General features: G+C 31.8%; 2 protein-coding genes across 7 annotated transcripts; one reads left to right on the top strand and one right to left on the bottom strand.

Annotated features, from left to right (window-relative positions):
- Positions 1 to 4,485, bottom strand: LOC108321099 (uncharacterized). 4 transcript variants are annotated; one of them, XR_008248496.1, is made up of 7 exons: positions 3,914 to 4,485; positions 3,058 to 3,546; positions 2,377 to 2,467; positions 2,232 to 2,288; positions 620 to 919; positions 371 to 530; positions 1 to 273 (listed from the first exon to the last, which is right to left on the bottom strand). XR_008248496.1 is itself a non-coding variant. In XM_017552747.2 (6 exons), exons 1-4 carry the CDS (start codon positions 3,225 to 3,227, stop codon positions 866 to 868), a joined length of 372 nt encoding a protein of 123 aa, XP_017408236.1. In that variant the 5' UTR covers positions 3,228 to 3,682; the 3' UTR covers positions 1 to 273; positions 371 to 530; positions 620 to 865. The 4 variants fall into 4 exon arrangements, 2 of the variants coding, with proteins under 2 accessions (XP_017408236.1, XP_052732760.1); XR_008248497.1 differs by lacking the exon at positions 3,914 to 4,485 and having other exon boundaries at positions 620 to 703; positions 848 to 919; positions 3,058 to 3,678; XM_017552747.2 differs by lacking the exon at positions 3,914 to 4,485 and having other exon boundaries at positions 3,058 to 3,682.
- Positions 4,486 to 5,301: 816 nt separating this feature from the next.
- LOC108321055 (uncharacterized) lies at positions 5,302 to 15,831 on the top strand. 3 transcript variants are annotated; one of them, XM_052876799.1, is made up of 6 exons: positions 5,302 to 5,490; positions 7,927 to 8,082; positions 13,544 to 13,864; positions 14,183 to 14,338; positions 14,416 to 14,867; positions 15,047 to 15,831. In XM_052876799.1, exons 2-6 carry the CDS (start codon positions 7,977 to 7,979, stop codon positions 15,662 to 15,664), a joined length of 1,653 nt encoding a protein of 550 aa, XP_052732759.1. In that variant the 5' UTR covers positions 5,302 to 5,490; positions 7,927 to 7,976; the 3' UTR covers positions 15,665 to 15,831. The 3 variants fall into 3 exon arrangements, with proteins under 3 accessions (XP_052732759.1, XP_052732758.1, XP_017408187.1); XM_052876798.1 differs by having other exon boundaries at positions 13,445 to 13,864; XM_017552698.2 differs by having other exon boundaries at positions 13,385 to 13,864.
- The last annotated feature ends 8,153 nt before the right edge of the window (positions 15,832 to 23,984 follow it).

The following is a 23,984-nucleotide window of genomic DNA, read 5'->3' as shown; positions in this document are numbered from 1 at the left end:
AAAACAAAAAGTTTACGTCGTTTTAGGTTAAGGTACTGGTACCTATATTTTCTAATACATTTCCTTAACATGAGTTTTTATTATTAGTAAATTTATAAAAAATTATTAACCCGTAAATAAAATATATTAAATAAGACATGGAAAAAAAATGATAAAAAAAAGCAGAAAAGTGAGAAGAATGTTGTTTGATAAATTACTTGCCACTCCAGGTCAGACAAATGGGCTTGTTTTCTTCTTCTCGACCTCCTTGCAGACTCTCTATTAGAATCCTTCCTGTGCAATTCATAATAATTTATAAATTTATGTGATAAAATTGGTGGACGTAAGATTTGTAATGTTGATAAAACAAAAATATGTAAGTTATATGTACCTTCTAAGACGTTTGGTGTCAACAGCGTTTGTGCTTTGTTCACAGAGACCTGCTTCATCATCTTCATCAGATGGCTCACGTGAAGAACCACTTGTTGTGGTCGCTCCTTTCACTTCGTTATCTCTTCCATTTGGTTTGTTAGCAGAAACTGGGCTCCCAACTGCATCATGCATGCTCAATATATAAACATTTAAATCCAAAATCTTCAACTATAAATAGATATAGCTTAGCTTAATTAATTAACGGTACCACAAATGGAAGACTGAGAATCAATAGTTGCAGAGATGGTGGATTGGACGGGAGTGAGGTTTTGGGAGTGGAAGAGCGTACCATCTGTTACTTTTATTATCAATAATGGCCTTTTCCAAGCTTATTTTGTTCAGAAGTCAAAGAGCACGATCGCTTGGAAAATATAGAAAGAAGAAAGTGGCACTCACGGATATTATAACATTAAAGCAGCAATAACATAAAAAATACCTCTCTGAGTTGTAAGAGCTACTCCCTGGTATATTGCACACGCTCACGACCTTCAAACCGGGAATCTCCAGCCTATAAATTCAGAAACTTTTAGATACAAATCACGAGACATATACACAGTTTAACTATCACAATTCACCTTGAGGAAGAAGAAAGCAATTCACCATAAAAAGAATATACATAAGACCCTCCCTATCCAATCAAATATCAATCTCTTTGGGAACTTGGGCCTCTCCACTCAGCTCCTAATAGTCTTTGCCATCATAATATTCATTTAATTTTGGAGTCATTAGCCTCCATCACACGGGTTGCTAATCTGTCTCTTGTGATTATATCAGAAACTCACCAATTCTTTTTGCCTTCAATATTGGCCATTCCTCTGTCACTTGGTTCAGAACTAAGCATATTTTTATGTTCAACTTGTATCTATTACTCTTGGACACATCACAATAATGGTACACAATCAATTTCTAATTTCTCAAACATTCAACAAAGTCTTTTGAAATGTTACAGATAAGCATGGAACCTAAAACATCACACATCATTAATGGGTCCTTAATAAACCTTCAATTAGCCAGAAAAAAGCCAGTGGAATTATATCAACTTCCCCACTTGGTTTATCATTATCTTGATTTTATATTTCATTGTGGATGGAGGGGTAGGAAATGTCCATCCAAATTAGGCTAGTGGGAAAATACCCCTTATAAAAGTCTAGCAAACTGGCCATGGCATTTCAAAGGTTATAATCAATCAGTCCATCTTCTGAAGGGACCCCTGAATACTTAGGATATGTAATTTTGCCTAACTTTTCTGTACATGCCATGGCCATGACTATTAATTATGATTCTCACAAAACAATGTGAGGTGGAAGTTCAGACACTCAGAAAATGCCATTCCGCTCCCAAGTGCTCATTACAATCCCACAAAAATGACCCAAATTCTCAACCCATCACTCCCTTTCTCTCTGTCTCTCTGTTTCCATGTCTCATCACCTATCCCTTTACTGTTCATGGTAAAAACCAGAACTTATAGGACCCTATTTAAATCTACTGCATAATAACCAACCATTTGGGCGGTGATTGAACCTTTTCAAATTATTATATTCTACACACCAGGGCTAATTATTTCTTTACATACACGCATCAAATATTGGTGTAATGTATAGATATTAATAAAATTCAAATGCAATGCAAAGCAATGGGTCCAGTTACCCCTTGCGTGCGATTTGTCAAAGATTAAATCAATATCAACGCGTTTTAGCATCAACTTTATCATTCATTCGTAACCCATTAGGACAAAGATTAAAAATTATAATATATATAAATATATGAAGATTTGACATTAATAACAGACATTGAACAAAATGAGAAGGAGGAAGTGTTACATCAGTCAACCAGAACAAAAAGGGAATGGCTTTATGTAAAGGAAAATGACAAAGAACCTGAAAAATAATTAACCAGAGTTAGATAGTATTCATACATGTGCCAATTAAATGCAACACAAAATATTAACCACGTATTTAGATTTACCTTCAAGATAAGAAGGACACTGGTTTGCTCCTCAGCAGTTGTCTTACTCAACCAAGTAGCTAAAGTTATTCCACCGCCTCTGCTCAAAAACCTACAAGCATATAACAGAAAAACTAAATCAGATAATATAAAGAAAGCTAATTGTGTACCACAACAATACTGAAAAATTTTGTATCGTCAATATCTACTCCATCAATTTCTCTTGCCCGGAAAATGCCTCTTCTTGTTGCATTAAACTAAAAATATTAACAACAAAATGTTTATCTGAATCATCTAGATCAGGCTTTGGATTCAATAAATCTCTAGGTTTTTTTTCCTGCAAATTTGGATTAAGTCAGAGACATTCAATATGAAACAAAGAGTATATTTGTGTACAAGCCTGCAAAAAAAAAAAATGCACTGCCTGCACCAAAAACAAACAAAAATTTGAACAAAATCAGACACTTAAACTACGACGCCTTAAAATCACTTACTACAAAAGCAAAATTATAACCCGAATGTGTTCACAACTAATTCTACGAACGCTTCAAAGAGTTCAAATGATTCCAAGTACACAGCAAAACTCTGGAAACGAAACGAAACTAGGAGGCTCTTCACTTTTTCCATTAACCAAAACTAAACAATGAGATTACAAACAAAGCTAAACAAATCAAAGAGAGAGGAAAATGTTTGAGAACGCACCATTTCTTGAGAGAGAGGGTTGACGCCGGTGAGTTTGCATTGCGTGACGACGATTTCCTCAAACTGATCGATCTGGCTGTGCAAGAGATCTCTCTGCGAAAGCAAAAACTTATGGAACGATTCCGCGAAGTTCCCAATCTCCTGCTCCGCAAAATCTTCGTTCCACGCATCCATCGCTGATAACGAAGATCGAAGTTCCCTCGACACAATGCGTAATTACATGCATTTAAGTTAAGGTGATTGAATGAATCTCAGTGTTTCTCTCTGGTTTTCAGTTCGGAACGGAACTGGTTAGAGTTTGGCTCGGAGCTAATTTTCTCAGCCAGACAAGGCAAAGGTTTCACCCAAGACAGTAGAGAACTTTAACCACAACGAACAACTTCAAACGTCGAACAACAGCTTCACCCAACCACCTCCACAACTTCGATAATAGCAACAACTGAACGAGAACAATGGCAGGAGAAACGGAGGAGAAGGAAGGAGGGAGAACTAGAAAACAAAAATTGCACAGAGGAGAAGAGAAGTTACTAATCAAATATGTAAAGTAATTGACACCGGATATAATATTTAGCTTGTGTTGATCAATAATTTACACCTGTTTAAGGTGAATAGGTATAAAAGAAAAGATTTTCTCCACCTATTAGCTATTTGTATTTTATTATAATACTGTCATTAGGTTACTTTTTATACCTATTTTCATTATAATTGGTGTAAAAGAATTTTTTATATTTATAAAACTGTTATTTGGTCACCTTTTATATCTCTGATGGATTTGAACCGGCGGTGAATAAAATCATTATAAAAAATATATTTTCCACTGCTCTGAATTCAATTCATCACTATCTTCTATACTTACTCTTCAACGTATATGTGACAGGAGGTGGAGAAGATAATGCCTCCATATAGTGAAAAATTCTGATGGCGTAACTGCTAAGAAATTATTCACAAAAGAGCATGAAAGATTGCGAAATAAAGGAGAAGAGTGGATGAAACGAACTGCTGAGTTTTGCATGCTCATCTCAACTGTTATTGCTACAGCAGTGTTCTCTGCTGCGATTAACATACCAGGTGGTATTGATGATCTTAAAAAAACCAAATTATTTGAACCAAACATCATTTTTGGTATTTGCAATATCGGATGGAGCTGCTTTCATCTTATCTTCAACTGTAATATTAATACTTTAACATCATCTCGGCAAAAATTTACGGATAAAATTAGTCACTTTTGCATCTGCCTCTGAAGCAATATCTAAAGAGATCAAATATCCACATCTCAAGAACTATATAACCTCAAGAGTACTTCTTAAACAGATCTTTCTGATGCATTATTTCTTCTTAATCTCTTCCAGCATTTTCTTTCCACACCTTCCTTTTTGTTCACTTACAGCACCACACGTATAAGGGCCTATATCAACCTCTTTACAACTCTAATGAGTATGTTTGCTCCCTTATTAATGTTAGTTACTCCATTCAACCCGAAACCTTATGCGTAAACTAATATAAATTATTGAGATTATTTTTTTCAAAACATATATTGGAATTGTATTTTCTGTTTTGGATTTTATTTTCACGTCCGCTGATCGAGACTTTCTCTTATACATTATGCATATTCGTCTAGAAGCAACTTGGAGTTGAGGCATCCCTTACCTGGAAAGTGCAAATGCCAAAACCATGGAGTAACAGTGAGCAACAAATACAAAAGGAACATTCCAGAATACTTCTTCAATTGCCATAAAGCTATCTCTCTTCCAATTCTTAGTCACTAAGTATAAACGGTTTCTCACATCCTTTTCCACCCACCCAATACGTTATCATTTTGAGTCAATAAATTTTCAAACGTACCTCTTAACAATTTTCTTTAACAATTTTTTTATAATAAATTAAGTGTTACTTTTATATTGTTTTATATACTTAAAACAGACTAATCACAAGATACCATGTAAAAAAATGGTAAAAAAAAGTTATAAAAAGAACATTTTCCTTTTCAAATATTCTCCGTATTCATATGTCTGAGTGCCTATACAACCTCTCTACAATTCTAATAAGCTTAGGTTTGCTCCCTCACTAATGTCGCAGTTACTCCATTCAACCTGAAACTTTATGCGTAAACTAATTATAAATTATTGAGATTATTTTTTCCAAAACATATATTTGAATTGTATTTTCTGTTTTGAATTTTTTTTCCACGTCCGTTGACTAGACTTTCTCTTATACATTATGCATCTTCGTCGAAAAGCAACACGAGGGTTGAGTCACTCCTACCTGGAAAGTTCAAATGCCAAATCCATGGAGTAACATTGAGCAACAAATACAAAAAGAATATTCTAGGATACTTCTTCAATTGCCATAGAGCTACCTCTCTTTCTACTATATAAACAGTATTCTCCTTCATTTAACATCAGACCACAGCATCATCGTCATCTTCTTCTTCAGGTTTCTATTTCTGCATTACTCCTCCTCTTAATTCTGCTGTTTACTTTTAACCTCCGTTCTCAACTTCTGTTGCATTGTGGTTAGAGGCATACTAGTATTTTAGACAGTAAATATAGTGTTATGTTTTACTATTATACCTAGGATTTATATATAGAGGTTGTTTGAGTATCTATGATATTTTCCTTTTAATTAAGTAACTTTTTTCCGTTTGATTCATGTTCTTCTATGTTTAAACCTCAGAGTTGGCATCATTATGGAGATTATAAAACTACAAAAATACTTATTCTCAAGGATAGACATTTTAGTTTAAAAGTATTTTTTTTATATAAAAGGTAAATGATTAAGTCATACTTAAAAATGCCTTTATAAGAGATTATGCTTTCAAATACAGCTTTGATTATTTTTATTATCTTCATGTTGAAATTATGTAACATAGGTTTAATATATATTTTTTATATTTAGAAGTCAAAAAGTATATTCTTTTAAGCGTAACTTTAGTGTAAATTTAAAATACTATTAACTACTCTTTTATATGAGTTTTAAATCAATAAGTATGGTAATTTGAACCAAAATATCCAATCAAAAGTTCAACTTTAAGATCAGTTATGATTAGGTTGAAATTTCAGTCACATGTTAGAAACGATGATTTGTGGTACAATAATTGGCCAAAGGCGGATAAGGTGGGGAAATACGGAAGCAAATTTGAACTGTTGTCAGATATGACCCATTCATTTATTGTACTAATTTCTTATCTTCATTTTAGGTAAATTTCACAGTTTTTTCTTTCTCTCTCTTGTTGTAAAATTAAGTTTCTCATCTTATTAGGGCGTGCGTTCAAGTTTTATTTGTTTTACGGAAAAAATATTTTCACACATTTTCTTTTTAAATATTTGAGTACAAAATACACTTATTATTTTTTTATTATTTTATTATTATGTTAATGTATTTTAGACTCAATAAAAAAATTGAACCATATATCCAGAACTTTATGTTAAAATATCATTGGCCGTTGTTATTATGTTACTGAACATTTCCCCAATTGTCAGGACAATGGTCTGAAACGACATTGTATATTAACTTTTTACCAACCTAGTCAATTCTATTTCTTCACGTTTTTTAGCCTACAAAGATAAAGATGGCGATACGGAACAATTTTGGGTGTATTTACTTTAGAAGATGATTCAGAATGAATAAATGAATTTGAGAGAATTTTGGATAAATTTTTATTGTTTATTTGGATGAATTTGGAGGTGAATGAGAGTGAATTTAAAAGTAAAGTTTATAAAAATTACTGTAAGATTTGATCGATGTGACAGATAAAAAATTATTAAATCGATAAAAATTAAAGATTATTAAAATATTCTTAGTAGTAAAAGTAATATAAAATGATAATTGTTGATGTTATATATAATTGTAAAAAATTTATAGAAAAAAAAATAAAAATTAATTTTTAAAATGTAAAAAAATTGTAATATAATAAATTAAAATAATAATAATATTATTATTATAATAATAATTATTATTATTAGTTTTATTACTATTATTATTATTATATTTATTATTAATATATTATTATTATTATTAAAACTACCCATGTTTCATAATTAGAATTGATTCTCTTACAGAAGTGCATGCACCCACCCACCCAGAAGTTATTCCATACATTTTTATATATTTTTTTCATATATTGATAAAAGAGATAAGAATGACTTTTCATTACAATCACCTTTAAATCTTCCCTATCACCAATGAATATTTTTTATATCCCCAAATCCATCCGCGCAAATCCATAGAAACAAACATAAAATAAATCGCAAATTCATCTGCACAAAACATTCTCCACATTGTATCACCCCAAAGTGAGCATAGCCTTTGTCTTGTTTCTTTCTCCTTTTAGAACATGCGTTGTCTATATATTTCTAAACGTGTACAATTACTTATAGTTTACTAACAAATGATTTAACATACAAAGTTTAATTTGTAAAAAATAATTACAAAAGTTTATATAAATTTTTATTTTTCAATCACATACTTATATACATTTTTCTATCAAACAGTTACTATTTCGTAAATTCACTACTAAATTTTCCGTATATTTTACTAACTAACATTTTTAAAGTTGTATATGCTTTTTTTTAATGCTTAGCAAAATATTCATTAAAATAATTTAAAAAATAAAATGACATAATCATTCAACGATTATCATTTTAACCTTTTTTTCATAACATATATATGTATATATATATATATTATTACATATTTAATAAATTGATAAAAATATGTGGAAATGATATTACCTTACACAAACAATTTAAATAAAAATTAATAAAATAAGACACTATATAATTAAATTTGTATTTATTGTATGTCTGTCTACCTCTTTTTTTTTCTCTTTTTTTTATATTAAGAATGTATGTGCTTGTGTTGTGAATACAGTCTCTCAATATAGAAAGACAATTCTGGGCAACATCTAGTTATACAGGGAAATGGCTGACTCTTCAACTCCACCATCACAATCCAACCATACCATAATATCCAATGCAGATCCTGCGAATGCTCCTCTCCTTGACATTGTACAAGAAGAAGAAAATGGTAAAAATTATCTTAGAAAAATAACTTTCTTCATTCATCTATAGGATAAAACTATTTTGGATAAACTATGTTTTTAGTTTTTGGATTTATATGTGAAATTAAAATTCATTTTTTTTTCTCAATTTTTAATATTTTTTTCTAAAAATAAATGAATATAAATCTTTTAATCTAAGGATACTAATTTTTTTTTGGGTCGTTAAATAGTGCTCTAAACTAATATTTGAGCTATAAAGTGTTAAAATGGTGCGAACAACTTAAACGTCATCGTAAAACGCATATAATATTGTCAAAATATTAAGGTAAGAGAAAATATGAGAGATTTTGTTACTTATAATTGTTTGCTTGTATTCCGGAATCCTCTTTTGTTAGATGGGCAGTACATAATACTTTTTCATTAATAAGAGATATGCAATAGAAAGACGGATTATTGGAGATTTTCAATTTACATAGAGTAATTGTTGATAAATCCTAACAACTATGTATAAAATGATAAAAAATAATCTAATAAAGAGTAATAAAGATATAATAAAATACATTACCATTCTGAATAGCACTCGTATTATCGGAATGAATAGGCGTAGATGTAGGTTGAGAAAACTCAAGTTGCTTCAAACGATCATGTAACCACATAACTTGAGTAGAAGATTTAGAAACACAATCGACATTGAATGTGAGTAGAAGATTTAGAAACACAATCTTGCTTCTTAAATTTTCAAGAAATTAAGGCACTACTAAGTGTTGGGTCTATCAAGGAGGAGATTCACCGGAGAGACACAATCACCAATGACATATGAGTCCAACCATATAAGGGATTAATATCACTCTTTACCCAAAACCTTAAGGCAATGGGTTAATGGGTCTTTCATCTTTATATAGTGCTCTACTTTCTCATTTCTATCCAATGTGGGACTTGAGCTCACACTTGGATTTTCAACAATCTCCCCCTCAAGGGTGAGTCTCTTCCACATAGGTACACTCCCCCTCTAGCGGAAGCATTCCCAACCAACCACAACCACGAGTAGCCCTTCGTACCGCCGTAGGGACCACTATACTCGTCTGAGTTTATCACCAAGACTAACCTGGCTCAGATACCACTGTTGGGTCTATCAAAGAGGAGGTTCAACGGGGAGACATAATCACAAATGACATCTGAGCCCAACCATATAAGGGATAGACACCACTCTTTATCCAAAACCTTAAGGCAATGGGTTAATGAGTCTTTCATCTTTATATAGTGCTCTACTTTCTCATTTCTATCAAATATATGACTTAGACTCACACTTGGATTTCCAACACTAAGAAACATACACCAACATGTAGTAGACCGATGAGTATCTGAACAATGCCTAATCAACATCATTGTATGCCACAAGTTGTAAAGATGAGTCTTTGGAAAAAAATAACTCACGTGTAGGTGATCCTTTAAAGGTATCGAACAATGTGACAAAAAACAACAAAATGAAGATGATAAGAAGTAAACATAAACTAGTGGATTGGTGAACAACATACAAAATGTCAAGTCTAGCAGTGGTTAGGTAGATAAAACTTCCTACCAAACGTCGACAAAGAATCTAGGAAAATATATCTTTTATTTTTCTGATACTTGACATTAACTTCCATTGGAGTATCAACTGACTAAGTTTCATCTAAACCTACCAATTGAATAAGATCTTAAATGTACTTTTGTTGGTTTGAAAACATTCCATTGGATCAATGATTGTACCTCTAATCATAAAAAATAGGTGAGTTGTCCAAGATCTTTCATGTGAAATGTTGTATGTAGTTCAATGTGCAACTTCTTAATTAAGTCATGATTTGTTCTTATGATGATGAGATCATCCACGTAAACCAAAAGTAGGATATACTAGTGGGAAACTTGTGAAATAAGAGAAAATAGTCATATTGACTTTGCTTGAAGAAGAATTGAGATAAAGTGGTATGAAACTTCTCAAACAAAGCCTAAGGAGTCTATTTAAGCCCATACAAGGAACATAATAGTTTACAAACATCAATAAAGAAAGAAATAAGCATACCAACAAAAAGTTTCATGTAGATTTCTTCTTTAAGATTACTGTGAAGAAAGACATTCTTCACAGCCATTTGATGCAATGGACAAGATTGAGAAGTAGCAAGAGCAAGGATTGTCCAAATTGTAGTAATCTTGGCAACATGAAAAAATATCTCCTCATAATCAATCTCATATACTCTTGTCTATTAGCAAGAGCTACTAATCAAGCTTTGTTACGATCTAAAGAGCCATCAGATCGAAGCTTGACAAGAAAACCCATTACCTCCAATAGGTTTGACCATGGGAGGACAAGACACAATGTTCTATGTGTGATTTTCTTGAAGTTCCTAGAGTTCTTCTTGCATTGCCTTTTTCTAACATTCATGTTCCATAGCCTAAGTATAATTAGAAGGAATAGAAATAGAAGATAAGGTAGTTAATAAAGAAATAGGTGTAAAAAACCATACCAATCAAGGGTTTCGAGGATTAAGTGGAACCACAAAGAGGTATAACAAACAAACCAGGATCCAATGTAGGAGGTGGGTTAGGATCAAGTGTTAGAGCATCATCATGAAGGGTACCAAGAGGATGAGGATGACGTTTTTAATACACAAAACCAATCTTGAAACAGTTTTTGAAGATTCTAGAAAATATGGCATGAGATAAAAATGGAGATGAAGGTGCAATGTATAAGGAAAATAAATATTGATTTTCAAAGAATATGACATTCCTGGAAACTCTAATGCAACAAAGTTAAGGATCATAGTAAACATAACCCTTTTGATTAAGAGCATAGCCTAGAAAAGCATACTTGACAAATTGATTAGTGAGTTCAAGACGTTCATGAGCAGAAACATGCACAAAACAAACACAACACAAAGTATGAAGATTATAGTATGAAGGTGAACAACCAAACAACTTATAGAAAGGAGAAACATTATGTAGAGTATGAGAAGGTAATCTATTTATTAAACAAACAGGAATTGAAAGAGCTTCACACCAAAACTTAAGAGGAAAAGAGGATTCAACCAAAAGAGCGTGTGCAACATCAAGGACAATGATTATCTCTTTCAACAACACCATTTTGTTATGATGTGGAAGGACAAAAATGTTGAGATATAATTCCCTCGTGTTAAAGAAAGTTGTGAAATGTATTTGACATATATTCTCCTCCAGAATCAGATCTTAAGATTTTTATGAGTAGGGAATTGAGTCTTAAAGAATGAAACAAAGCATTAAGAGATAGAGAAAACATCTACTTTAGACCGAAGAAAATATACACAAGTAAATCTACTATAATCATCTATGAATGTAACAAAGTACTTATAACTTGCATATGACACAATAGGAGAAGTCCCTCAAACATCACTATGAATAATGTCCACACAATTATTTGTGTGAGATGCATTATGAGGAAATGGTAAAGTTTTACTTTTTCCAAGTTTGCAAGTAGAATAATTAAAAGAAACAAATGAATTTTTATTGTCCAATAAACTAGAATTAAAAAGAGTACAAAATACTTGAAAATTTGGATAGCCTAACCGATTATGCCACATTTTATTCAGTTGTTGATCATCTATACAACTAGAGAAAAAAAACAAAACAATATGTAGAAGGAGATAAGCATAGCAAAAAGAGTCATCCCACTTTAGGTCCCTTCAAAATGACCTTCCCTAACACTTGATCATGTACAACACAACGAGAACAAGAAAAGTGAACATTATAATCTTGATCAACTAATTGACCAACATATATAAGGTCTGTGGAAAGACTAGGAGTCACAAAAACATTAGGCAAAGAAGGGGAATATCATCAATAACACTAATAAGTAAGGCGGTGCCATCAACTGTTTGAATTTGATAGAGACACAAAAATTTTTTTCATATGATTAAAGGCTCGAAAATGAAGGTACCAAGATTGAAAAGAAACGAGAGTATTACGTGAAAAACCAAAGGTAGAAAAAATTGACATAATAATATGTTGTACCAATTCTGGATTAAGCTTTTGATGATAAACCTTTCTGAAATAATCCCACATGTTCTTAGCAGTGTTGTGAGGCTTAAGCTTAGGAATAAATTGAGGCTCAACCGAGCTAAGAATCCAAGCCATGATTTGGACATCTTTGCTTCCCCATTTTCCCAAATCCACTATAGTAATAGGTGTTGGAACTCAACCATCAACATAATCCCATAATTATTTTCCTTTAACAAAAAGATTAAATTGAAATTCTCAAGCAGCATAATTTTTGTTATTAAAACAAACAAGATATGATTCAGATTTATCATAAGACATGATGAAAGAAGAGAGAAAAATCATATGTTGTCGGGTTGAAGCTCGGGTTACCGAGTACCGGGTTGAAGCTTGGCTTGCCAAGTAGGAGCTCAACCAGCAGGGTAGGAGCTCAGCCTCTCGAATAAGAGCTCGACCTATCTAGTAGGAGCTCAACATGCTATATAAAAGCTTGGCCAGTCAGGTTGATAGCACCAACCTCACGAACATGTGTGTTGCATATGAAGACGACACAACGAACTCACAAAACTTTTAAGATCAAGACAAAAAGAAAACCACAACAAAACATCTTGATCATCCAAAAGAAATGTTTACTCTCCAACCCCAATATACCCACAAGAAAAAATACTAGAACACAAGACAAGACCATGATTCAGAGATGTTTAGTCCAACCCCAAGATACTCATAAGAAACAATATTAGAACCCAAGAAAAGATCACTCCTTAGAAACCAAACTTTGATACCATGTCAAAATATCAAGGAAAGAGAAAGAATATGAGAGGTTTCTTTGCTTAGAATTACTTACTTGTATTATGAAATCCTGTTTTCTTAGACAGGGGAGTATAAAATATTTTTTAAATTAATATTGGAGATCACAAGAGATATTCAATAAATGAAGGGATGATAGGAGATTTCTTATTTACAGAAAGTAATTGTTGATAAATCCTAACAATCTATAAAAGGTAGAAAATAATCTAATAAAGAATAATAAAGACAAAAAAAATACATTAACAAACATTTCAAAAAAATCTAATGAAGTTGGATTTAGAAGACTACATCCATTTATTTTTAAAATTTAGAGAATATAATATATCAAAGTTTGAAATAAGAATAAATTTTAATTTAATATATATGTTGAGGAACTAAAAAATACTTCATCCAACTATTTTTTATGTTAATGTGACAAACTAAAATATTTTATACATTATTTTTTTAGTCTGTGATTTTTTTTTATTCGTAACACATACATATAAGGAAGGCAATTGCATATTATCTTTGTTTCAGAGCAAAGAATGCACCCACTTTTTAAATTTTGCGTGCCCCTTTACAAATATGGTATGAAAGGTGATTGGGCAGCAGCTAAACGGATCTTAGAAAACAATGAGATACTGAAACATGCTGCAATAACAAAAGGTTGGAGTACACTGCTCCATGTCGCTGCAGGTGCAAACCATTCTCACTTTGTGGAAGAGCTACTAGACATGCTCCTAGATAAGCACGTTTTATTGCAAGATAGCAAGGGCAACACTGCGTTCTGCTTTGCTGCATCATCTGGAAACATGAGTATTGCTAATTTATTGCTAGATAGAAATGAATACTTGCCAAAAATCAGAGGTGGAGGTGGATACCTCCCTATCCAATTTGCTGTCATGCAAGGAAAATGTGAAATGACATGGTTTCTGTATCGCAAAATCAACAGAGAAGAATTCGAAGAACCTGATAGGAAATCGTTGTTTTTCTCTAGCATAAAAACCGGCAACCATAGTAAGCATTATTTATATTTAAGTCAGTATACTGTTGATGTTCTTTATTAATTCTTTAAAATTGAAGACTAACATAAGCAGTGTGCTAAGTAATAGATAGTTAGGAAATAATTTTCAAGATTAATTATTTCAGCGTACAATAACACAGTATACATTCACTATTAAAGTCTGTTAAAATTTATGAAATTAGGAAGATATTATTACTTTTAATTTAATTAATCTTACAAATAGCTCCATAATTTTTAATCAATTTTACTAAGATATTTTAAGAATATGTTTCAGGACATAGTGATTAAATACTTATTCAAATATTTTCTAGGGTTTGCCTTACAAGTGGCAGAACACTGGCCAGACCTAGCTTGGGCACGTGATCAGAATAATGACACAGCTTTGCATATCTTGGCTTTCAATCAAGCCCCCTTACATTCTTGTTCTCATTGTCCTGATATTGCACATCCCATCAAGATCAATCCCGGTAAATTCTTACATTCACCAATATGTGGCTTTGGATTTTTACATGTTTCGTTTAGTAACAGATTTTTTATGTTGCAGGAATGGAAAAACAAGTGACTTTCCAATTGGTTAAATATCTCTGGGAAAATATTCTTCTCAACAAAAAGATCTCGGAAGTAATTCGAATCATAAGTGAACCTTACCAGGCAATATTTGATGCAGCCGAAGTGGGTAACTTTGGATTCTTATCAGAGCTTATTAGTGCTTACCCTAGTTTGATATGGGAAGTCGACAACGAAAATCACAGTATAATTCACACGGCAGTTTCACATCGCCATGCTAACATCTTCAATCTAATACACGAGATAGAGTCCCAAAAGGATCTCATAGTAACATACATGGTCAATCTAAGCAATCCTACACATTCTGAACCAACAGTAATAAAAAATAACACTTTATTGCATTTGGCTGCAAAGTTAGCTCCCCCACGTCAACTTGAATTAGTTTCTGGAGCAGCACTTCAAATGTGCCTTGAGATAATATGGTTTGAGGTAACCAATCTTATATTACATTAGCTTTGCATGCATTACTTTTTTCAAATGGAACTATTCTCTGTACGTATTTCACTCCAACACCAACACATTTCAGTCCTGTGTTATAAAATTCATTTATCATTTGAATTCAATTCATCATCATCTTCTATACTTATTCTTCAACGTATATGTGACAGGAGGTGAAGAAGATAATGCCTCCGCATCTCATAATAATGAAAAATTCTGATGGCCTAACTGCTCAGGATTTATTCACAAAAGAGCATGAAGGATTGCGGAAGAAAGGAGAAGAGTGGATGAAACGTACTGCTGAGTTTTGCATGCTCATCTCAACTGTTATTGCTACAGCAGTATTCTCTGCTGCGATTAACATACCAGGTGGTATTGATGATGGAACAAAAAAACCAAATTATTTGAACCAAACATCATTTTTGGTATTTGCAATATCCGATGGAGCTGCTTTCATCTCATCTTCAACTGCAATATTAATATTCTTGTCTATTCTCATGTCTCGTTATGCTGAGTATGACTTTTACAAGTCACTACCCTTGAAGTTGATATCTGGACTCATAACTCTATTCATCTCCATAGCATGTATGATGGTAGCATTTGCCAGTGCTTTCTTTATAACGTACAACTATGGTTCGAGGGTTATACCGGATTATATTGCAGTACTTGTTTGTCCACCCTTGTTTTTGTATATATTTCTGCAATTTTCGTTATGGTCAGACATCATATATTCAACCTTCTATTGGAGGACTCTATTTCGTCCAACCAAACGTATGATCTATACATGATATATACTATTAAAGAAGTATAACATTGTAAAAAGTATATAATAAAGTTTTTATTCAAGATGTGTATTATTTTTATTGTGTTGTTTTATAATTGTACAAAATATTTGTGTTGTGGAGCAGACAGTTCTAAAAGTTTGTGTTGAAATGAGGCAGAATGTGCCTCTTAGAATAAGACTAGAAGAAACATTATTATGGTGATATTTTTCTCTCTTACGGGTTTTAGAGTCAAAATTAGCACAATTTTATTTGATATAAATATTTTATAGGAGATATATTACAGTATAACGTAAATTCTAGAATAATGTAAAATATTCTAAGATATTGAAATGTAATATAAATTTTAGAATATTGTAAAAATAGGAGGTAAATATCAAAAACATTCTATATAAAAATCTAGTAAGTTGTAGATAATATTTTCTAAAATAATTTATGGATCTATAAATAAATAACAAGTGCACTAACATTTGAGGTATGAAAGACAAAAAAAACAACAACATACACACAACTACAAAATATACTACTTTTAATTACAACTTCCATGTTCTACTATTTCTACAATTTTCTTTATCCTGTTACCTTTCCCAACTTCAATATATTATAGTGGTAGCAGAGCTGCATTTTATCATCTATTGGACATAGATAAATAAAAAAAAAAGATATATTTCATTCTACATTACTTTCAAAATATTTTTTCAACTACCTATTTTCACTATAGATCAAGGATTTATTCCAGAAGATACCTTAACCCTTAATGTAGCTCAAAAGGAAATGAAAGAAAACAATATTTTATTTGCTCATTAACAAGCAATTTCTCTTTAACAAGCAATTAATGACACAATCTCTCCAAAAATAATAGGTGACACAAATACAAAATAAACTTGGACACAATGCAAAAGAAGTTTTAAGGAAGTTTTAAGGAAGTGACGAGACATACAATCTTAAATTTTATTCTCTAAGATAAGAATTCAAATTAACAAAAATAAAAGAATCTAAGATAGAGAATTATTTTACAATAAAAGAAATAGTTAGTAAAATTAAAATCTATAGAAAAATTGATAAATCAGATAATAGATAGGAATATGTATTTAAATTATTATTATATTAAATCTGGTGAAGTGACATATTTTGAGACAACACAATAAATTTAAAATGCAACATTCAAGGGTTAATATATAATGAAAATTTAATTAGAGATCAATCAGAATAAAAATATATTTATATTCTGATTTCATTTTGTGTTAACGTGCATTTACAACATTTTGATTCTAATTTTATTTTTCATTAATGTGCGTTTTCAAAGAAGTGGAGAATGAATCTAAATAAATGAGACATGTCTATTTATTAAATTAAGTTAAGATAAAAAAATTGTACGAACGAAAGTAAAAGTGTGAATGTTGTGATAAAAAGTATTGTCAATGAAGGTAAGAAGAGCTAGTTTTGTTATTTATATTTGTTTTGGTTAGAGTTGTCTTAGGTATATTATAATTTGTTATACGAGTTCTTTATCTTTTTTGCTGTAATGGATTTTATTGTATAATTAGTGTATTCTTAAAGTAAATCAGTTTTGAAGTTGTGATTTTATTTTTCTTATTATATATATATATATATATATATATATATATATATATATAAGTATTTAAATTATTATAATATATACTTTTGGATATAAAAATAGGGTAATTTGGATTACATTGTGTTGGAAAAAAATAATAAATATTTTCATATTTGTGTTTTTTTATTAAAGTTGTTGAGGATATCATTATATTTATATAAATTTTTGAATTTTAAGTAACGTAAATTGAATAAGATTTTTTGTTATAACTAACTGGGTGATTACTAATATTTATTTAAGAGTGTTTTATTTGGGTTCGAAATTAAATTGACTCACAATTGTAAGATTTTATAATTTATTTTGTTATTAATGTATGGTATCATATAACAATAATAAATTTGATTATTTGTTTTTCATGTAGTGATTATTGGTAGTAAAACATGTGAAATTGTAATATTTTATTTTGTATTGACAATTTTAATTTTAAAGGTATAATGTTTTAAAAAGCTAGTGGCTTTGGGTTAGTAGCATTAACATTGAGTTGCTTTGTTTTTTTTTTTATATTATAAAATGGCTGATAAAGGATTTTTTTAGGGTTTCGCGTTTTATAGTGTGAAGAACAGCATAAATGTAAAATTATTTTGGACAAGAAGTAGTAGATAGGTTAGATGAGTAAAATAATTAGTGATGAAAATATTATAATTATTAATCAATCTAGAAGAAACAACTTGTCAGTTTGTTATACGTGTTGTCGCTGCTGAGCTATGAATTCGCATTTGTGTGGTAATGTCCTATTCATTTGTGGGCGGTGGCAATGTTAAGGGATTTCGAGAATCTGAGATTGTGTTTTGGGTCCTATGTTTTATTTAATTTTATGTATAACATTATTTTTGTAAAGCTTAGGTGCATCCATAACCCAGTCCTTTTGTTATATATTATCAAGGTTGTGACTTTCTTTTCTCTTTTGGGCAATAATTAAAATGTACTTACGGTTTTAGTATTATATGTATATATGCTAGAAATATTTTCCTAAAATTTTGGAGTTATACGTGTTATGGAAGTGTTATATTATCGTCAACATATTATTAATATAATCTTAGTTTATTTGATTTTATTAAGGATTACTGCATATGCATTTTTTAATTTAATTTATCAATGTCGGTTCGGCCCATTCCAGTGTTTTTTTTCCTTTTGAACCATTTTTTTATTCGTATCTTTGCACTTAGGTTATGTGGACTGTACATGATCCAATTCAATTTTTTTTTTCTTTTTGAATGTTTCTGACGCAGGTGTTGCTCCCTCCACCTCCCGTATGCTCCCTTCACCTCCCCATCATTCTGAAACTTTTTTATTACAAAATTAATCTTTTCTTTTATCTTTTTTAACCTTTATACTTTTCTATTTTCTTACTTTTAATATTATTTACCAAATCCTACATACTTTACTTTTACTCTCTTGCTCACAATCCCAACCCCTAAAGCTTTCTCTTAGTTTTGAGATCTGTCTTTTCTTCTTCACCTCCGTCACACTTTTTTCTCTCGGTGAGACTTTTTATCCAAACTCTACCTTTGCTCTCAGTTGTGGTGCGGTGCGGTGGTGTGGCTGTTCTTACTGTTCGTGGTGCGGTGGTGTTTCGCTGGTACGGTCACTACAGGAAACGCACGCATTACTGACGGTCTTTTTTTGACGGCCTTATAGCCCTCGGTAATGGTGTGGTGATTTTAATTACCGATGGGTATTGAGCCTTCAGTAATTTGCTGGATGATTAAAACCCAAAAATTGGGATTCCCTCTCTCAGATCGATTTGGTGGACTAAAAAACCTAGCTCCGTCATCTCTGTTGTGATTCCTCCCGCCCTTGGTCTCGTGGGTATTTGAAGCCATTGGTGCATCATTGGTTCTTTGTGGTGAATGTTCAAGTTCTTCTTTCGGTGGTGGTCGCCAGGTGGTTGAGCACGCCCGATTTGGTCGACCAGAGAATAGGTTTTCTCGCCGCCCTCTCTGTTGCGAATCCTCCCTCCTTCATCTTGTGTGTATTTGAAGTGTTGCTGCAATATTGGTTTTTCTCGGCAAAAGAAAAGGTTCTTGTTTCGGTGGTGGTGGTCGTTAGGTGGTTGAGCTTGCCCAATTGACTACGTAAGGACGCGAGTTTGTGAGCTGAAGCAGTGCTTTGAGGGATTTCCACAACTATTAGAGCTGAGGAGGTTCATTTGTATATCCCTACATTTCGTTTGCTGTTGTGTTTTATCTAGGTTTCGTAAATTGGTTGAATTTATTTCTGATCTAGCTGCCTGTAGGCCCAAGTTATGTGGTTGCATATGGTATTGTTTTCTTCCGTGTCCACTGAGTGGGGTAGTACAACTTTACATTATGTAGGAAATTAGTATTTTCTTTACTGTGTGGTTGCATATGGTTTTGTATTGCACATCCACTTTTGTATCTTCAGTCAAACATGATTCAAAAGTGCTAGTAATGTAGTCAACCTTCACACAACTTCACCAACCTTTCTCTTACTTGCCATATACCCCTTTTGAGCTTTTTATGTTTCCTGAATTGATTAGGCTTAAAGGGTGATTCTTTGAGAGCAATAACTACTATGCTTGCTTGGTTTGATACTTTGGTTAAGCTTGTACTAAAGGGTGAGTGTTAGAAGGAACTGAACACTACTAAAAAGAAGGACATTATCGACAGCTGTAGTTCGTCGGAAATAGCCAAAAGGCCGTCAGTAATGTCTATTACCGACGGATTAGCGACGGCCAGTTAACCGTCGGTGAATTGTTTGTCGCTAACGATTACCGACGACCTTTGCCCTTCGGTAATTACTGACGGCCTTTGTCCTTCGGTAATTACCAAAGGGCATAGGCCTTCAATAATTATCGACGACTCAAAGCCTTCGGTAATTACCGACAGCCAAAAGCCTTTGGTAAAAATCAGACAGGATTAAAGGATAAAGAATCAATGAACTACATTTAAAATCATTAGCAAATTGTAATGCAGCTGGTAATGCGATGAACTCTATAATTTCCTTTCAAGTTAAATCATTTTTCGGAACATATCTCTTGAAGAAGGTAATAATGAATCTAATCTTTTGTCATTCAACAAAGAATAAAGTATGATTCTTATATTCCAATACATATATCTCCAGAAGAAAAAAGGCTACAAATTATAAAATCTAACTGTAAATAGAAAGCTCTTATGAATCGTCATTTACATTCTTGGCAATCTTCAAAAGAAATTTGACGAAGAATGAATAAGAAAACCGAAAGACTTCTATCTGGTGAAATTGAGTGAGAATACCAAACAGGGATTGTCCAACTTGGCAAACTCGTAACTGGTTATGTATGGGCTGCTTTAAATGAAACAATTGACAATGTTTGTGGAACTGTAAAACTAGTAGCAATCACATTCCCCTGCTCCATAAAAGTGGTATATAACATAGTCAGTAGATAGAACTAAAAGTTCTTTTTTTTCAGCACCATTTTCACTAAACAAATTATATAAAATGAGGGAAGAAAAAAGAAAGAAAGGGCATGATTACTTGGAAATGTAGCTCCTCCAACAGGGTCTATTTGGAAGTTAGGAGGTAGAGAACGCATCTTTGATCTTTTCAAATAAGCCAATATTTCAAGAACAATTGCTACAGTAACCATAGTACCAAAAAGGAACCCATAGCCTATCTTCCAATCACTTCTTGTTGGTGTATATTGTGAAGGAACCTTGTAATAAAAGGCATTAACAAAGTTAAGGAAATAAAAAACAAGTATATATAAATGGGACACTCGAATAAATAAAATAAAAAATAAATATTTATTTATTCTTTTATGAAAATCTCCAAGGATTTGACTATTAACCTTATATATGAAATAAATTTAAGTATTAGCAATATATAAATAAAATAACTATGACATAAAAATACAGTAAAAATTACAACTGTCAAAGAACAGCAAACACAACATGATAAATAATTGATTTTGAATGTAATTATATACGGATTTGAGTTAAATATTTGAAGATTTTGTTTTTTATCACACATATATGTTATAATGTTATTCCATTTGAAACAAAAATATCTTTCATCAAATATAGCATTCAAAAAATAGAAAGAACATTGCATTGATCATACATAACACAGTTAAATAATTGAATCCCCAAAACTATGTTAATTTGAACGTAAACATAAGTTACCTTAATTAACTTATTTTTTTTAATTCCTTTTGCTATTATAATTTATATAGAAAATTATCATAAGAGTGGAGGCACACTAACCATAGCTGGAAGCAACTTCTTCCATATGGAAATAATTGTTCTAAATACAGTCCAATTTAGATTACAGAAACTGATGAAAGAGACCTCATATAAAAAATAATCCATTATTCTCTCTAATTATTTTGAACAAAAGACAATGGAAAATGCTTATTATGGTATGAATCAGGTTTCAGACTAAGGTAAAGCAAGAAAGCTTCAATGATATTTAGAATAGGTCTATCTTGATTGAGAGAAGGATTGAACTTTAAGAAAAAGAGTTTGATGAATTCCAAAGAGCACTAGAGACCAAGCATTGAAGAATATTAGCCAAGCTTGATTTTAGATTATATCGAATCAAACCAAACGTAAAAAAAAGTAATTTACAATAAGTATTACAAAGTAAAAGTGCAAATTAAAATACAAGCATTTAAAACCTTTCATAATTTAATTGATGAAAGTACTTAATGATTAGTGCTATACAAATATATTCTGGTTTAAGTTCTTTATATTTTCCCTTATGCATGGCATTGCAAGCATTCAGTTTCCCCCAGCTTGGTAATAATCTCACTAAAATTCATCTTTTCACTAAACTTGTTCAAGCATGCAATTTGAAGATGTTCATGAACAACACATTTAAGAACCAAAGCTTGATTTGTGAAAATAGTTCCAAAACAGAAGTAGTAAACTAACCAAATATTACCACTGCATGTACAAGTAAAAGCATGGTCATGCGAATAAATGCACTAAATATTCAAAAGAGCTTTTAGCTAACTGAAATTGTCTAATGAGAACCAAGGACAAAATTCTAGTTTCTCTAGATTTTATTCAATTAAAAACAGAGCTTTGAGTGACAACAGAAAAGTAATTTTCTCCCTGCATAGCAGCCTAAAATTACAGAGTCCTTTCCCAATCCACGTTTTCAAGGAAAATAAACAATTTGTGAATGCACTAGAACAAGTTCACCGACTAGCTTAAGCAGACAGGTCAATTTGACCGAACAATAGCAACATGCAAAATTGAATTCCTAATGCACTAGACCTACAATTAACCAAACGAATCTGACACATACTGCATGATATGACAAAACAAATAGCAATTGCACTACTTTCACCCAATAGAAGTGCATCAACATCTTAAAACACTACATAAAAATAAGCACTTAGGTGATTAACTGAGTTAACCTAAGCACACAGGTCAAATATTCAAGCAAAATTGAGTACAAAATTGGAAGTGCTACTGCAAGAATATTAAAGTTCATTCTAAGGTGAATGAACGAACTAAAGCAAGAAAGATATGAGTGGATAATGCAATTTTAATCATTTTAGTTTTGCTATTTAAGGTAAAATAACTCATTCACAAAAAGAATCCTTACATTTGTTTCTGTTCACTATGGAGATAAGACTTTTCACAGTATTCTGCAGCAGAATATAGTTGAGGCCTTAGGTTCTTAAGTTCCTGAAATGATCACATATGAAGATTATATCAGTATTTATTCATGTTAAAACAATAACCACAACAACTGAAGAGAAACTAATCAAGCATTCCACTAGAAGATCCTCGGCTATGTTAATCTAAAAAAGAGATAAGTATTCGCTAGACCTTAACTTAATTAACCGCATAAAGTGGTAACATTCAGATCTACAACTAACGACCTTTAGTTCAAGCCATTGACTTGACTCAATATTGTGTTCACCAATTCATTTTCCCTTCTAAGACTCCCAAGTAGGCATTGAAAGATATATCCCTTGACCATTTGATCCAACCAACACACTTTCACTAACCATGTCATGTGAGTGAGTGATCTAGTTACAGCGTTCATTCCAAATTGACCTGAAAATGGGTACAAGAAATTTCTACCCAAAAAACAAGACATACTATGACCTTAAAACTTGTAATACTTCCTTTTATGTATTCACACCTTCTCTTTCTCACACTCACTCAAAACTTCTAAAGGAATGTACAGGATATAGAAAACTAGAGAAGTTCTCATTATTCTCTAAAAAATAGAACAGAGAAACCTATATATAATTTTAGCTTCCAACCAAACTGTTACCAAAATTAACTACCCAACATAATTGCTCTTTCTATTTTGTTCTTAAACAGTTATCACAAAACTCAAACACAAACCTACCACAATCATATCTTATTTAGGAACTTTTTTTTCTTATCTAAATCGAACAAATTTAACTTAGAACTATGTAAATCAAGGTCAAATCAACAAAAACATAAAAAACCCTTTGAGAGAAGTATAAGAATGATCCAGTTACAAGGGAAATGAACCCATACAAGGTACTTATCCGCAGATGGAACCTTCTTATTGCAAAAACATGAACGTAAGAACACATGAATCAATTTTGAAATCCTAACTCTAAAACGCAAAACTTACCTCGAAAGCAAAAGGGTCGATGATGCCAGCCTCTGCGGACCACGACCCCTACGAACTTAACAAGGCCACTTCACCCAAATGCCACTAGTAAAAAATATGCTTTTGAACTCGCCTAATAGGCTTCGGTCAAAGAAAAAC

The sequence above is a fragment of the Vigna angularis genome, chromosome 4, assembly GCF_016808095.1.
Source record: "Vigna angularis cultivar LongXiaoDou No.4 chromosome 4, ASM1680809v1, whole genome shotgun sequence".
In the NCBI taxonomy this organism is placed as follows: Eukaryota; Viridiplantae; Streptophyta; class Magnoliopsida; order Fabales; family Fabaceae; genus Vigna; species Vigna angularis.
This window is presented reverse-complemented; position numbering and strand designations above follow the sequence as displayed.